General features: G+C 36.9%; 1 protein-coding gene across 2 annotated transcripts in view; it reads left to right on the forward strand.

Moving 5' to 3' along the window:
* insc (INSC spindle orientation adaptor protein) overlaps positions 1-16,201 on the forward strand; it is a 53,656-nt gene extending 37,455 nt beyond the window's left edge. For both annotated transcript variants that reach the window (XM_079258579.1, XM_079258580.1), the window contains exons 7-13: positions 5,399-5,524; positions 10,956-11,127; positions 11,371-11,549; positions 11,684-11,750; positions 12,882-13,037; positions 14,484-14,560; positions 15,423-16,201. In XM_079258579.1, coding sequence (XP_079114705.1) covers positions 5,399-5,524; positions 10,956-11,127; positions 11,371-11,549; positions 11,684-11,750; positions 12,882-13,037; positions 14,484-14,560; positions 15,423-15,551 — 906 coding nt within the window. In that variant the 3' untranslated portion in view covers positions 15,552-16,201. The remainder of the gene's footprint in view (positions 1-5,398; positions 5,525-10,955; positions 11,128-11,370; positions 11,550-11,683; positions 11,751-12,881; positions 13,038-14,483; positions 14,561-15,422) is intronic.
* Positions 16,202-17,161: the final 960 nt, after the last annotated feature.

The raw sequence follows: 17,161 nt of genomic DNA on the forward strand, positions 1-17,161 counted from the left end.
CACGTATATATCTCCTTTACAGCCAGACTGTCAGATCAATACTGTCAGCTCCCATTAGCAATACACATTGATCACAAATGCAAGCTGCTCAGGTGCCTTTACCTTTTAGTCCGCCGTGTAGCACCGCTGGCCCAACCATCAGGGGAAACTTGCCTACCATTTGCTGCTAATGAATACCCAATACAAAACAAGTCTGCCTGCCATCTGAGTTAATTAGCTTCCAGCTGTCTGTCTGTCATGTTCTCACATACATACCCAGCACAGTGGCTCACATCATCTGGCTCACATCCGAGTCCCTTTCACATCACAATTTCCACAGCTTACTGACTTGTTCCGAATAACTGCAATAAACTGTTTAAGGACTCGGGTGGGGACCTCCTGTCTGCCTTCTCTTAACCGTTATTGTTGTTGACAGACAATGTTAAGTGAGTGATATTCTACATAAAGTGAGATTAATGGGTGAAGTTTAACAGTATTATCATCATAATGCAAATAAGACAATTTAAAGCAGTGAAAGCTTCTCAGGAAAAATGAACAACTTGCCTGATAAGGTATGATAGTCAGATTTATCTCCATCCAGCTTGTGTGATTACAGCAGCAGAACCTTTCTCTTGATCATGTACTTTTTTTAAATGGAAGGATTGTTTCCCTTTAAATAAGTCAAAGCTGACTTCTGCCAATCTAATGTCTAATCAACAAATGCGCGAATGGAGACAAGGACAACAGATTAAGGATTTAAAGGAATCGGTTGTTTAGTTATTTGGTGAAGATCAATATTGTTTGTATATATTGTGTATATATGGTAAAAATGGCTGCCTTTCATGGAAGTATGATTAATGAGAACTGTGAGAGTTAACTAAAATGGTGAAACTGTTGGCTTTTAAATGAAACAGCATGCTTTAAGAAACTTTGAAAAATTATGTTTTTCATTGATTTATTCAGTTTTTTAAGCTAAAGATTGTAATTTAGATGATACCTTTCATGTATAAGACATCTGATTAATTCTATTAGTTTTTTTTATTTTGATCATAAATCTTCACATCGTGTATCTGCACATCAGAGCCCTAAAAGGAGATTAAAAACTATCTACATTTTTGACTGATGATTGATACTGTTGTACACACTTATCATCCATTTCATTAGATACACAAATAGCTACTCAGCTAATCACAACCAATCTCAATATATTTGGTTACATAGACACAGTCAAGATGATTTGCAGTCCAAACCGACCATCAGGAGAAAGAATGTGGCATTGCTGGTGCCAGATGGGTTGCTCTGAATATTTTAGAAACTGCTGACTGGGGTTTTGGAGAATTGTTGAACACACAGACAATTTCCACTGAGCAGCTGTTATGTGGACCAAATTGGCTCGTTGATGTCAGAGGTCAGAGGAAAAGGAGCAGACTTGTTGTAGAAGATAGAAAGGAAGCAGGAAGTCAAATATTCACTGGTTCCATTTAAGGTATGCAGAATGCCATCTCTGAACACATAACACGTCCAACTTTGAAACAGAGGGGTTACAGCAGCATAAGACCACACAGGATGTCACTTGTTTCAGTTAAGAGCAGGAAACTGAGGCACAATTCACACAGACTTTCTAAAACTGGAAGTTAAAAAGCTGGATAAAAATAGCCCTGGTCTGATGAGTTTGCAGTTTAGCTGCTGCAGTCAGATGGTAGGCTTACAATTAGGTGGAAACAAAGTAATAACATGGAGGCATCCTGCCTTCCATGAGCAGTTCAGGCTGCTGGTGGTGTAACGGTTGGGGGGGTGTTAACTTGGCACACTTTAGGCCTACTAGTACCAACTGATTATGGTTAAAACACCACAGGCTACTTGTTTATAGTTTGCAAGGTGTTCATCCCTTAATGACCATGAGTGTAGCGTCTTCTGATGGCTACGTCCAGCTGTTTTTGTTAACATGACGGTGAGTTTACTGTACTCCAATGGTCTTCACAGTCACCAGATCTCAATCCAATAGAGCGTCTCAGCGATATGGTGGAATGGAAAATTATCATCAGGGATGTGCAGCAGCTCTATGATGCAATAATGTTACTATGAAGTAAAATCACTCAATAATGTTTCCACCACTTTGCTGAATGTATTTCACAAAGAATTAAGACACTTCTAAAGTCGAAAGGATGCCCAACCCAGTAGCAGCCAGTATCTGATTAAGTGAACAGTGAATGCATATCAACAAATAGCTCACTTTGTAAGCACCTACTTACAAATTGTAGCAAAACGGAAAGAAATTAGCTTTCAACTTTGTGCAAACTACGGCTGCTTTGTGACTGCCAGAACATATGATGATCTGTGTTTATTTCAGATGATAAATGTCTTGATGTGAAATATTAGACTTTCAAAGGTTTATATCTTTAGTTTTTCTTTTCAAAATGATTTATTAAAATAGGCTAAATGTAAGCACTTGTGAGCTGAATTGGGCCATCCTGATAAGAATGGATACAAAACTAGTTGAGATTATCATTTTTCTCTAAACTGTGATATATGGGCAGGGGAAACTAAAACAGCATCTAACAGAAAATAAAACAATCAAAATCACTGACCTGTGCCATGACTAACAGCAGCTGTGAGTGAGCTTCATGTAAAGCAATACAAGATGGATACTGATCATAAAGCCTCAGTTTATATAGAACTGTCCCTGTGAATGTCTGTTTTCTGAAGTCTGCAGATGTGAACTGTAGGATGTGTGAGAGCATATGGTGGCATTATCAGTCTGTTTGTTTTTGTGTAGAAAAGGAATTTTGAAAAGCAGTGAAGATGTTAACATGACTCTCCTTACAAGAGTAATGTATTATCGTCATTATTCAAATGAAACTGAACTATTCAGCCATTTCAAACCCCCCTCTTCCTATGAACCTTTTGTTGAATGCAGGACTTTTGTTTGCAAATCCTGCTGTAAACTTCCTCCAAAAGACAAGGCAAGGCACCTTTATTTGTATAGCACATTTCAGGTACATAATCATTCAAAGTGCTTTACAATTAACATTAAAAGCAATACAAAAAAATGAAATTAAAGACAGAAAAGGCTCAAATAAACTATGATAAAATGCAAAAAGATAAAAGCTAAAAGTTGTTTTGATAAAAAGGCAGCAAACAGAAAAACTGCTGAGAGTTCAGGCAGACCTGCAATATAAGTCAGTACAACAGAACAGAGAGAGTGAAGCAGAAGACTAAGATGAAAAGAAATTAACGTGCCGTGCAAGCCTGAAGTAGCACACATGGCTGGAGAGGCACGAGTGTGAGAACAAATGTGTTGTAAGAGCTCCATTTAGGGGATGAAGAAGAAATCAGTGGAAACAAGTTTAACATAGAAGGGGAAAAAAAAGACAAGCCTAACAATCTGTAAAAATTTGCAGAGTCTCAAAACGGATGTGATGTGATGATTGTTTTTGCATCTTATATTATTAAAATGGCTTATTCCAGCATGTTGAATGAACAGGAGCAACAGGCTGCCCATCTCTACCAGAGCAGTTATCAACATGAAAGCATCTCTGGAGTTTCATATGGTTCACTGTAAACTGTCTGATGATGCTGGCAGTTCTTGCAGGTAGGATGGACCAATATTGCGTAAAAAGGATGAGCAGTCAGACTGGAGGGCAAGGTGATTAACCACTCCAAGCTTCAGCAGCGCGGCCTTAGCAGAATATGAGACATGCCTGCCCAGTATAATGGCCTTATTAGGATAATGATGGTAGTTACAGGCTTCGTCTTCCTCCAGGTAATTCTAGCTATCTGTGCAGCCAATTCAATTCTCCAAGTGTTTTGTGTATCAGAAGCACGCTTCAGTGCAGGCAGGGAGCCAATACAGGAGCTATTTTTGTTTGTTTATACCAAGCATAACTGAACAAAAAAAAAAAAGGTCAGCCATTATGGCTCTCAAATCATCTTTTTTCTGTTTTTTTTTTATGTTACATTTTATTTCTGCTCTGTATTTTCTATTCATGGAATATGTGTATTTTGGCCAATTTTATTCGCTTTCATAAATTGTTGGAGCCATTTGATATTTTCTGTGGTTGGCAGGCTTGCAGAGTAAAGCTGGCCAAATCCACCGGTCATTTTGGGTCTCCTGAATTCTTTGAAACCAGAACGCTGCGATTGGCTTCAACCTGTAGGTCTCATTGGCTCTCACAGGATGGTGTGCAGCAAGGAGCACTTTGTTCTCTTATTTTGCAAAATAACATGAACTCCAAGACAAGAGCAGACAATGACGTATGGTGTATAATTTAGTGGAATGACTAACATCAAGTCTGTGTAAGACTTTCAAAAATACCAATGAAAGCATTTTTTTCTTAAATTAACATCCTTCTTTGACCAACGTTACTAGACTACTCAACCATCTTTATAATTACTTAACTAAATCTGTTCCTGTGTCCTAAAAGGATAAATGTGTTCAACAGACTTTACAAATTGCAGGATATAATGAGTTTGTTCAGTATTTGTATATGTTTTAAGGAAAGATTTCAGATACATGTTAATAATTGATGTTGTGTTACTGGGATTTTTTGGCAACAAAGAAAGAACAACATTTCTGAATCTATAACAATTAGCATTCTGCTACATAGAAAAAAAGAAAATGCCAATGAATAATGAAAATACTAACTTATCACAAGTCTTTTAATAGTCAAAGTTCAACTATTAAACAAGACAAATGAATACCGACACAGCCTCTTAGAACCCGTCCATTCATCATCTGCAAAGCGTTCAATTTAGGGTAGCTGTTAAAACTTAACCATATCCCCACAATTAGCAAGCCAGAGGGAAAGTTCAGCCTGGACAGGTTGCCAGTCCTCTTTAAGTCTGATTTTAAAAGGCAATATTTTTTTTTTTTTGTTTAGTTGAACAGGTATTATCTGCAAAGATAATAAACAATATCTGCATAATGTACATTTAAAGTTTAAATTTTCACCTCGGTCAACCATCTTATATCTTTAAGAAATAAATTAAATCAATAAGGTAAAAAAAAAAAAGTTTTCTTCAGACAAAAATATTGATCCAAACAATCACACCATAGTTAATAGAAATCAGAAGAGGCCAAGACAAGCAGACTTTGTCTCGGCCATGAAATCTATATATTAACATGTTAAATTAAGTTTTTGTGTGTATTCACATTTTTATTAATATAATTTAATAATGTTTTATAGTCTAAAATGCATTGGGTTCCTGAATAGATGATGATCATGCAGAGTAAATGTGAAGCACAAAAGCAAGTTATTATTATGCAGTATTGCACTATTAACACATATAATAATTATTTTTGAAGCACTCAGTTATTTCAACACAGAAAAGAAGTATAGTTTGTAATTGTGTGAAAACAGGTTTTTGATGATGATTAATTTAAGTTTTAACAGCTTCACATTTGTTCCCGCGCCCACAGGAAGGAGCTGTGGTGGCCCTGTTTAAGATCTGCCGACAGGACCGCTTCAGAGACCTCTACGCACACGCTCTGAGAACGGTTGCCTCCATCTGCTGTGTGGAAGAGGGCATCAACCAACTGGACAAGGTAGAACAGTCAGCTGCATACACATGCACACCTCAGCCTTTATGCTCTTAGCCTGGTGGTTTTGTAATTCTATCCTATGTCTCCAGTGTTTTCTGATTGGGGGCTCCTGCACTAGGGACTGTGATTGGTTCTGGCAGTATGTTTCTGTCTCATGGTGGGCATCAGCTTGGTCTGCAAAGGGGATCTGTAGCATTGCTTTGCTGCCATGGGCCCCTTGCTGACCTGTAACAATGTTGTTGCCCAGATGGAGGCATTCTGGCACCTATTAAGCCACAAGTCTTACAAGCTTTTACAGGTTTTATGCAAAATACATCTGGGTGTGTACATGTACCTGTATGTGGATGCATGTGTTTGTATGTGTGTATGTTGTGGGGTGGGAAGGAGAGACAGAGAAGAAGTTTGTCTGCTTCTAAATGTGTAAAGGCCTACAGATGAAAAGTGTTGAATAAATAAAGTTTTAATTGAAGTGAATGAATTTCTTACTTAAATGGCTGCAAAGGTCTCCACTTTGCAAACTGTCCCAGTCTGATCCAAGTTGAACACCATTCAGTTGATTATTCATCAGTGAGACACACAAAAAAAGCTACACAAAATTAGCCCTCTATTTAAAGAAAAAAACCAAAGGGATGGATATAATAAATGCAATAAAATTTATATTTTCCTTTTAAACAAAAAAAATGAGTGTATGTACAGAAATGTAAATATAAAACCGAAAGTTTAAGCACATTAAGAACATTACTTCCACTGAAAACTGTCCCAGTCCAGCCAGGTGTTGTTTAACACTTATCAGCTGAAATTCTCCTCTTCCTCTCATTCAGTCACCTCCGTCTTTCCTCATGTTATGGCTGGGAAGCCTCCGTTTATTTTCCCAGGTGAACACGTGCCAACAAAGGCAGTGGGAAGAGGCCCAGCTGCTCAGAAACACATCCTGTAATCTGGAGGGATGAAACAGTTTGGCAGGAATATGCACCCTTTAAACATGATGTCACTTATCATGAAATACTTTTTAGTTTTTTGTAATAATTTATATTTTTTTTTACTTGACACACAACATGACTTACAGAATAATGCAACCAACCAACAGCAGAACTTATTATTTATGTGAAGCTAAAGATTTTCTCTAATAATAAACAAATGATGGCACATTTACATTGTTCACGAGCCTTTGCTGAAATTTTGATTGCAAATTTGAAAATGTCTTTTTTTTTAATTTTTTCTTATTACATTTCTTTTTTTAAAAAAAAGTTCACAAAGTTCATTTCCCTCAGAAGTATTAAACTTACTTGTATAAATTAAAATCCGGGAGACAGTGAGATAACAAGTATCATAAGGCGATTAGATAAATCACAATGACCTTAATAACAACATTATATTAATATATATGACGTATAGGGACCACTTTGGTGTGAGCTCATTATTGGGATCTCTTAAATGCTGAACCAGCAGGTCAAACATATATCCCCCCCCCCCCCCCCCCCACTGTATGTGGATGAATGTTTTTAGGAAAAAAGGTGGGAAAGAGATAAAAAAAAAAAAAAAGCTAATGACACATCCACAACTGTGTGTCCTTGTTTATTCTCTGTGGTAAATTCCAGCAAAACAAACAGCAGACACACCTGTACCGAGTGGAGCGTTTACAGAAAGACAAATATATCTCGATTCAGTTGAATGATTCCACAGCAGCGTCTGTTCACACCGAGAGCAGCTGGGACTGTGTAAATCATCTGTGAGCATTTTTTTTAACGGGAACTGAAGTCCACCCCAACATTAGCAGCCTGGTCCCGGAGGAGAGGCTGTCAGGCAAGTCTGCTCTCCCAGCCGCTCACCGGCAATCGCTCAGGCTTTACAAACACAACTGTCCTTGTTGGCGGTTGATCTAGAAAAGGGGCCAGCAGGCGCCACCACTGCTTGTTGATGGATATAATGTCTTAGTTCCTCCCCAGCTAGTGCTTTATATAATCATAATAATGTGTGGAATATCAACATTGCTTACTGATTATATGCTTACTGAACATAGATAAATAATTATTTGGTATAGAGAGTGGATGACTACAGTATTTAACTGACTGGAAGTGAAGGTTTCAACCTTTACATCACTTTTCTGACATTTAAAATAAACCTGAAATGAACTGAATTTAGCAAACGCAAACTGTGAAACATTTTGAAGCAAATCTTTCTTTTTTACTGAAGTAGCATGTGACATTTACAACACAAGTTGGAAAACCTAACTTTAAATGCAATGTGATCCTAAATCAATTCAGTAGACGATGTTGGAATGTTTTTCTAATGTTGTACAATTCATGATTAAAGAGCCAGTAATCAACGTATTTGCTGATTTAAACACAATCATGTCCATTCCTGAGCTCAGGCAGAAGTTTGGGTTAAAAACAGTCTGTTCTTTAAGGGAAAGTGAACTGTTCTTTATAATGTTCAGACTGCGGAAAAGAAAATTGATTATCAAAAGAAGTACTGTTTAATTATATAATTAAACCTTTAGATGTCCACATTTTACCTTATTAAATCACATTAAGAAGGATTCTGTGTTTAGAGCAAAGTGAATGTGAATATTTCTACATAGTCTTTTTTAATCTTATCTTTTTATTTATTTATTTTTTTTACTGCATTTGTGTCTTATTACAATGTAAACATCTGCAGCTTTATAAGATACTGATGAATGAAAATATAACCTTGTGTTTAGGCAGAGGTTGCAATGAGGGCTCCAGATTCGCTGAAGCAAAGTGACTTCATGTCAAAGCATCCCGTCATTTGTACAGAAAGGAAATGTGTGTTTAGTGAGTAATGTCCATGTGGAGTAATGTCAGTCTTCATCATAATATGTTCATTACAAAAAGCTCTTGTGGAATATCACATTTTTCAGTAAAAAAAAATCCCATATATTTAACATTTCATACATGCACGCATATTTAAACTATTTTAAGTATTTATTTGCATTTTGTAGTGCATATAGGCACTTTTATACTATAATCATTTTTCTGTTATAGTCTATTCTGTTCTCTCTTAATCAGCTTTGTTTTGTTTTGTTTTGTTTTTTTACTTTGTCTTTTAATATCAGATTTTATGGAGTTTACTCATTTGATTTAGTAGGTTTAAGGTGTTAAAGCCTCAATCCTGAACTGGACCAAGTGGTGAAGCTATGACTGAATGAATGAGAGATGTTTAGTTTAAGTAGTATTTACTCAGATCAACAGCTTAACACAAATTTAAATAGCACCGGATTTTTTGGTAGATTCCTGAAAGTTAATTTCAGATTGAATGTATTAAATATTAAATGTCTCAGTCAGTCTGTTGTGTGTTGGTGGGACTGGGATTATTATTCATTCATTTAGTCATCTATCTGTTTAGATTTCAGAATGATGAGAAATTAGGAAAATCCATCATCTCAGAAAGACACAAGGAACAGAAAATGACACAACTTTGTTATCACTTATTTAAAAATTATTTGGTAATAACCCGGAGAGTAAACAACATTAGTCATTTTTACTGTCCTGTAACTGAGGAGACGGGGAGCATTCTGTTTTGGGGAGGGGGAAGATGTCCAGGAGTGGAGGAGTGGGGAGCGGAGGATGAACGTGGAGAGTGGATCGTTCCACATCAGTGGGTTGCTCCGGCACAGTGCTGCTGACGTCTACGGAGACAAAAATAGGGAATTGCCCTGTGAAGCTCTGCGCGCTGATGCTCGTCAGTGGATAAGACTGACAGGTGTGGCTGGCTGAGAGCTGACAGTTCGCTCCACTTGAGGTATTTGTCGGTAAACTTCCTGAGAAGAAGCTAATTTCCTCTCTTTTTTTTTTTTTTTTTTAAAAAAAAAAAAAAAAGAAAAATAATGGTTGTTATAGAGGCATGACTGATGCTCATGCCACACGTGTGCTGTTCATTATGAGTATAAACCAGCAGTGTGGATGACTCCCAGAGTGTGGGCTGAGTTTGAACACTTCCACATCTGCAAAACCTGTTGAGAAGTGCTTCACATAGATACAAAGAAAATAACTTACAGCAACTGTATTGCATGAACTGAGCAACACTGCCCTCAAGTGGAAGAATACCTCTTCCACAGTTCATCTGAAGTCTCCTCAAATACTACCTACACATATAAGATAAAACAAACACAAAGATGAGATCAATAAATGACCTCATGCCTTTGGCTCTATGCGCCATGGAGATCCCCTGCTCTGCTTTAACTTTGAACTCATCCTTAAAAGGAGATAATATGCACAGCCTGGGTCTATCCTGGTCAGTCATACATGTTTTTGAGTTAAATGTACAGGTGAGTCTTAATTCCACCAGCTTTACAGGCTGATGTGGTCAAGTCAACATCTCACAAATTCAACTATCCATCAGATGGTGACTGATGATGCAACTACTGGGCTGTTTCTGTACAAGGTTCACTGGTGGCTTATGAGAGGCATAACTTAGTTGTGGTGTATGTTGAAGATGTCAAGGACGAGCAGTAATGTTTAAAACTTGCTTCCAACATGCTGTTCATGTCCGGCTGATCTCTTAGCTCATAAAACCAAACTAGAATGATGCTGCCATCATGTGACTAAAGGAATGTTGCACTGAGGTAAAAAGAAGGGGAAAAAAAACCTCCTCCAATTGATGGGAACAGCAGCAAAAACAGTCCAATCTTTTGGTAATCTGATCAAAGGAAATTTAGACTTCGCTTTTCACTGAGAGTCTTTTTGCAAATACCCAGAAGTCTGTTACATGACCTGCAGAGGGGAATGGCCTGACCTCTGTCTGTCCGCTCTACTGTAACTGTCTGGCAGGTAGAGCTAAAGGTTACCCCTCTGTAAGGCCCTCCTGTCTTCACAAAGAAGTTCTGGATGTTATTAAAAGTGACTGTTGGCTTGCCAGGTATGTTTATTTGTTAAAGGCCAGTCATCCCAACAAACTATTTTTTGCTTGGTCATTAGAAATGGGATAAATACTTTGTAAATGCTGTAAGCGATATTACTTTGTTGCAATAGAGATTTTTTTATCACATAAAACACATATAGGTTTAATTATACTTCTCTCAGTGTGGCTTTTATCTTATAAAGTTTGATTGATTGATTGATTGATTGATTGATTGATTGATTGACTGATTGATTGATTGATTGATTGACACTACCAACCTATCCATGGTGTATCCTGCCCCTCCCCCAATGATTGCTGGGATCGGCTCCAGCTTCACATAACCCTTAAATGGACTAAGCAGTTAAGAAAATGGATGAATTTATTGATTAATAAACATTCTTTTTACTTTGTAAAGTCTAAACAATTATGAGAGAAAATCCTGCTGAAGGCCAGCATCATGGACAAAACCAAAAAACTTTAAATAAATCTCCTATACACATCAAGTCCATCGATGATTACATGAGATTATAAGGTTTTGTGAATACACATGGCGTGCTCTGTGTTTATCATACAGGTGGACGGGATTCTGTGTCTGGCTGACATCTTGACCGATGAAAGCAGCGTGGAAGCAGCCAAGGCTGAGGCGGCAGCGGTTGTGGCTCAGATAACTTCTCCCCATCACACATCCACTCAGCACCTCGCCAGCTTCCTGGAGAGCATGCATGACATTGTAACTGCGCTCATCAGTAAGTGGACGCTTTACCCATAATGCTGTGTTGGCTTTTCAATAACTCACAACAAAATGAATTATGTAAAAATTTAATTGTAATTGACACAGTCAATTCTGCAGATAACAAACTAACAGGAGTAACAGGGGCAACTAATTAATACATTTATAGGTCATAATTCTTGCATTTTGGGCCTCTTGTTGTGTCAGAAAGTTGCTTACCGGTATGGGTATTTAGTGAGCGTTGCTTTGTTATTTTTAGAGCTGTGTGAGAGCGCATCCTGTGGTGAAGTATTCCTCCTGGCATCTGCAGCCTTGGCCAACATCACCTTCTTTGACAGCATGGCCTGTGAGATTCTCCTGCAGCTGAACGCCATCCACATCCTGCTGCAGGCGTGCAAAGACCGTCAAAGAGTTGACACACCATACTCCAAAGACCAGGTATGCACTCTGAATGTGTATTTCTTACATGAAATTACTAAATTACAAGCTAACAGTGTAAATTTATTGAAAACTGCAATGATTTTGTGTCACTGAAGCGTTTGTCTCATGTTTCTGATTCATTTCAATTTCAGGTGGTGACAGTTTTGGCAAACCTCTCTGTTTTGGAGCCATGTGCTTCTGAAGTCCTCCAGGAACAAGGTAATCTCTTCCCTAAATATAGTTTCTAATTAATATTTACATATAAGTGCTATTTCTTCTGACCTTTGGAGTCATGGAACTAAAACAGAAAAAAAATCTAAAAACAAGGTAAGTTTTTCTTTATTCCTCAAGAGGGCAGCATTTGGTTATTTCTGTCCGTCACACCAGCGCTACTCAACTTGGTACCACGAGGGCCGCAGCCTTCAAGGTTTGACATGTAGCCTATCTCCAAAACACCAGACTCAAATACATGAATCATTGTGCTAAACTTCATAGGCTGTTGGATCCAACAGCCTACCTTTCTGCACAATGAGCCATTAATATGAATCAGGCGTGTTGGAATTCAAAAGCCTCAATTCTCCAGAAAATATGCAGCAAATAAGTTATAAATATTTTTGTTTTAATCATTGATCTATTCAATGACTTAAATGTTTCATCTTTAGATTTTCCATATTATCATGTTATTTACACTGACCTGTGACAGCTCTAAGCTTAAACAAACTAATTCATTCATCTAGGATTTTTTTTGTCTGGAGCACTTAAACCATCACCTCTGGCAGTACAGTTGTCTGTTTTCATGCATACATCTTACAAGTATAAATGTTTCTCCAAGCACACAGAAATTTTCTTGTCCGAATAAAAAATATGCTTTGCGATTTCAGAATGTGCAACTTAAAAATAAGTCCTTGATATTGTTCAAATGAGTTTGTGAATGCCTTTGCTACTTAATAAAAACTTAACAACCTTAAGTAGTGATTCAAATAGTAGTGGAAATTCCTGGATCTTATGCTTTTCTTTTGTTGTATTAAATGTTTTTAAGTGTTTATAAACTGGCTCGCCAACAGCCCTTTGGTCCAAATCATTTATCTCAATGTCTTTGGCTCAATGTCTGCTGTCTTCCTGATCTTCACCTCAGCCATGAAAGTGCCGGTTGCTTCCTTAACTATCTTGTCTGGAAAGCTTCAAAGTGATCTGATATATTGTTTGTTGGATGTCTCTGAATTTTTATTATCACTCTTTCCTTTTCTTCATGTACAGGAGTTACCTCACTACTGTGACTATTTCCTGCACCAATACTATCTTCCTTGGCTTGTCTGTTTACTGCATTTACTGTAACTGTATGTCCAACAGGGATCGAGCGACTGCTTCTTCTGCTGGGAGAAAAACCATCTTCCCCTAGTCCATCAGAGGGAGCCGCCTGCGAGCGAGTCCAGCAAAAAGCTGCAGTCACACTGGCCCGCCTGAGCAGAGACCCTGATGTGGCCCAAACAGCCATCCAACTAAAAGGTTGAACTTTCTATCGGCTTTATTTCACCAAACAGCTACGTACCTTATTCATTATTGACATATACTGCAGCAGACAGTTCAGAAAGATGGACATTTGGAAGACTTGATCTACTAAATAATAATAATAATCATTTTAATTTTAATTTTAATTTTAATTTATTTAAATGTGAAGCATGAAGGGCACCATGATGTACTCCTTTTCTAATTAAAGCTGGGGTTGGTAATCTTGCTCAGAGACATTTTTTCTTACTCTGGATGAAGTGGTTCCTTGTCCTGGTGGTAGTCTATAAATTTTGTAATCATGAACAATAAGAAATATAGTTAGACCCCTCAGTTTACTGTTAATCTGTAAAAAGTCTGACCAATCAAAACATTCGGGCCAAATTGAAGTGGTTCATTTCTTATATTTCATAATCTTCATCATAGCTGAGAAAATGCAGGAAGGATTTTCCAGACTCTGCTCAGTTTATTTTCCTCCTCCCGCCAAACAGCTGAGAAAGAGAAAATTGTTGGTGGAAAAAGCTGCAAACTAAAAAAGCACTCGGAAAGCACAAACCTCCACGGCCTTTAAAAAATTCCTGGATCCAAGCGATGATCTGGATCACCACCAACATTAAATCTGTTCTTCCTTTTCACATTTCCGACAACTCCTAAAAATTTAATTAAAATCCGTCCATAACTTTTTGAGTTATCTTGAACACAAACAGATACTGGTAAAAACACAACTTCCTTGGCGGAGGTATGAAAAAAGCCTTGGATCGCACAAGGAGCAAAACCAGAAGGGGTGGAGCCAAGACAGGGTGCTACCTTGCTAGCTCCCCAATATTACGTATTCCTTGCGCGATCTACAGCTTTTTTCTTACCTCTGCCAAGGACGTTATGTTTTTAAGCAACTTTAAAGAGGCGCTCTCAAAAGCTGGACATGACACACTGAACATTTTAAAGTTTATTCAAACATACATAACAGGTTTACAATCACTGGTTCATATGTTTGAAGCCTGTCAGAAAAACCTCTGCTTTACTTACTAATTGTGGTGGCAGTACAAACACATACCTGAAACATCTCTGATTTTTCAAAGAGCTCTTTTTATATATGTGTGTATATATCTATATCTATATCTATATCTATATCTATCTATCTATCTATCTATCTATCTATCTATCTATCTATCTATCTATCTATCTATCTATCTATCTATATATATATATATATATATATATATATATATATATATATATATATATATATATATATATATATATATGTATGTATGTATGTATGTATGTATGTGTGTGTGTATTTTATATGTGTATTTTGAGGTTTTGCACCTCAAAGTTTATATATGTGCAATATATACATTTATATATACTGCATATATAAAAATTTTTAAAAAGCTGGTGATGTCTCTTTTTTCATTTGACTCTGCTGTTTTTATCTTCCTTTAGCTGTTCCTCGTCTCATTGAACTGTGCCGCTCCCCTACTGAGAGAAATAACAGTGACTCTGTTCTGGTCGCTTGCCTGGTAGGTGTAAAGGATGTATCCATATGTCTATATATGCATGGACCCTTTAGAATAAGTTTAAATGGTCATGTGTCCTGAATACAAATATATCATTCATATATTCAAATTGCCGATTTCAGTTGCACATAAAGAATATCAGACATTTTCATCTGCGTTTGTCATAAGAACTTCACATGCATGCACATCATCAGTTCACCAATTTAATTACATCCACAGGGCACAGTTTGAATCAGAGCCAAATACTTCATGTTATGTGTGAGTTTATGTTTAAACACAACACATAAATAACATGAATAACCCCCCTGTTTTCAATTCCTTACTCTGTCATCTTCATGATCATGCAGAGGTTTCAAGCAAACATTGGTCAGCAGCTTAATTGGACTGCCTGAGAAATGCCCTCCTTTTTTTTGTGCCTACATTTGTCAGCCTATTCAGATTAATGTGATTCCATTTTATCCTTTTTAAGCCAAGGGTTAAGCAGTGCATTTGCACATGTCAAATTCTTACCTTCAAAAGACGCTGAGCTTTCACACATCATTTGTAATCTTAAATGTAAAGGTTGGAAGCTCTCCTTGCTGAACGGGTGAAGGATGTCATGCTTATTAGTCATGAATAAAAAAACAAAAAAACAAAACATCCTTCTGATCTGACTGGACTCTGCTGATTAGCAGGCACATATTGTTTGTGTAATTAATGTAGTTAATTATTTTAATTCATTATCATGTTGAACCCACATAGTCATTTTTATCTCCTGCTTGTCTTAAAGTCATTGCATATTATGCATATTTAAACTTGCAAACTGCAGCACAGCATGATGCTGATGGGAGATAAAGCATATGTGTTTTTTGTTTGTGCACTCCAGGCTGCTTTGAGGAGGCTCGCAGCAGGCTGTTCAGACAGCATCGAGGCAGCCGACCACCAGCAGCTGATCAAACCACGACTAGTCGACTCTTTCCTGCTATGTTCCAACATGGAGGAAAGCTTTGTATGACAACCTGCATTCCAAAACATTGAGAGTTGAACTAACTCAAGCCTTCCTGCCACTTTAAGGCCTGAGAGGGTTACCCAAGCTTCAGCCTGGATTGGGATGACCGTGGTGAAATTGCATCATGTCAGAACAGAAGACAAAAACAAGCAAGCATGAATATTGCCTTGTACAAATCCATATCCATATCAATTGCAATACATATATGCAATGATGTAAGAAAAAAGAGGCAATCGGCTCATGTTAGTCAACAAAATTACTATCAGTTATGTTTGGGCTTGTTTTGTATAGGTAGGTGCTACTTTTTTAAAATATATAATTATAATCTGTTTTACAACGTGCAATTTAATTTGTGCTCTGATCTTTTGATAGATACAGAAAAACACTGTAAAAGCCTGTTAGAACTGAAAAAATATCTTAAAATTTTTTTACATAGCATAAGGACAAATTCCCTGCAGTTAACGGAAGTTTTACCATATGTTTTGTGCTTTGAGCACTTTAAATGACGTAAATGTTTTGTTTAAAAAAATGAAGTAGCACAACATGATGGCCCTGGAAAAATATGTTATGCTTTGTAAAGCACAATATTTGGTATGTCTAGTTATGTTTTTTAACCTTTTTTTTTCTTTTGCCATATCTCATCTACTACATTTGCTTTAGGGGAATTTTTTTTAATTTGAACATGCTTTTTATTTAAGAAGAGTTACCATTATTGTATGCAATGCATGGAATAAAGGCAATAATCTATCCAGTGCTGAAGTGTTTATTTTACTGGTTTACATGCAAATGTGTTGGAGCGGATCTTTTAGTGTTCACCACAAAAGAAGTCATATAATGTAAAAGACTGTGGTCCCCTAAAAATTGTTCCAATGAATGTATCCGTGTCAAACTGTGTGTGAAAGCAGAAAGACAGACAGAAGTATAGATAAATAGAAGTATAAATAGATAGATAGATGGTACTTTTAACCAGGAAGTTTTCTTAATTGCTGTATTTTATACTTCAAATCTACCTGTAAGATTGGAAGGTTATCTAAACTTCTATTTTGATAAGATTTAAGATTTGACACGTTTTTTCCTGTCCCTTTTGAGTGACATTGAAATTTCTTTTCATTGTTATAGTAATTTTTTTTCAGGATATATTACATGAAGCTCCACAAAACAAGTTTTGCTTTATTAATAAAAAAAAAGAATAATTTGTATTGTCCGTAAGCCCTTTGCCCACTTTTATAAATTCCTCCCAACTCCAACAAAACTAAGTTGCTAAAGAAGCACAAACAAGTAACTATTTCACTCCCACTGATTGTGCTGTGATAATTACATTTCTTAAGATATAAACATAGCTAAGCTTGTTATTGACTTTTGTATTTATGACAGAATAGTTAATTTGCGATGTCAAGATTAGAAAAATAAGTGGTCACTGATAGAGGTCTAAAGTATAATCTCATTTGTTTTGGTTCCCACATGGAAAAGACTGATTTACAAAAGACACTTTGAGAAGCAGACTGAATGTCAGTCATTTTGACAAGTACAACTTCTTATTCACTTTTACCAGCAATGAAGAGGCATCCAGTTTTCCTTAAATAAAGATGTTCTTCAGAAACAAGCTTGATTCTTTC

Source organism: Telmatherina bonti, assembly GCF_933228915.1.
Source record: "Telmatherina bonti genome assembly, chromosome: 2".
Classification (NCBI taxonomy): domain Eukaryota; kingdom Metazoa; phylum Chordata; class Actinopteri; order Atheriniformes; family Telmatherinidae; genus Telmatherina; species Telmatherina bonti.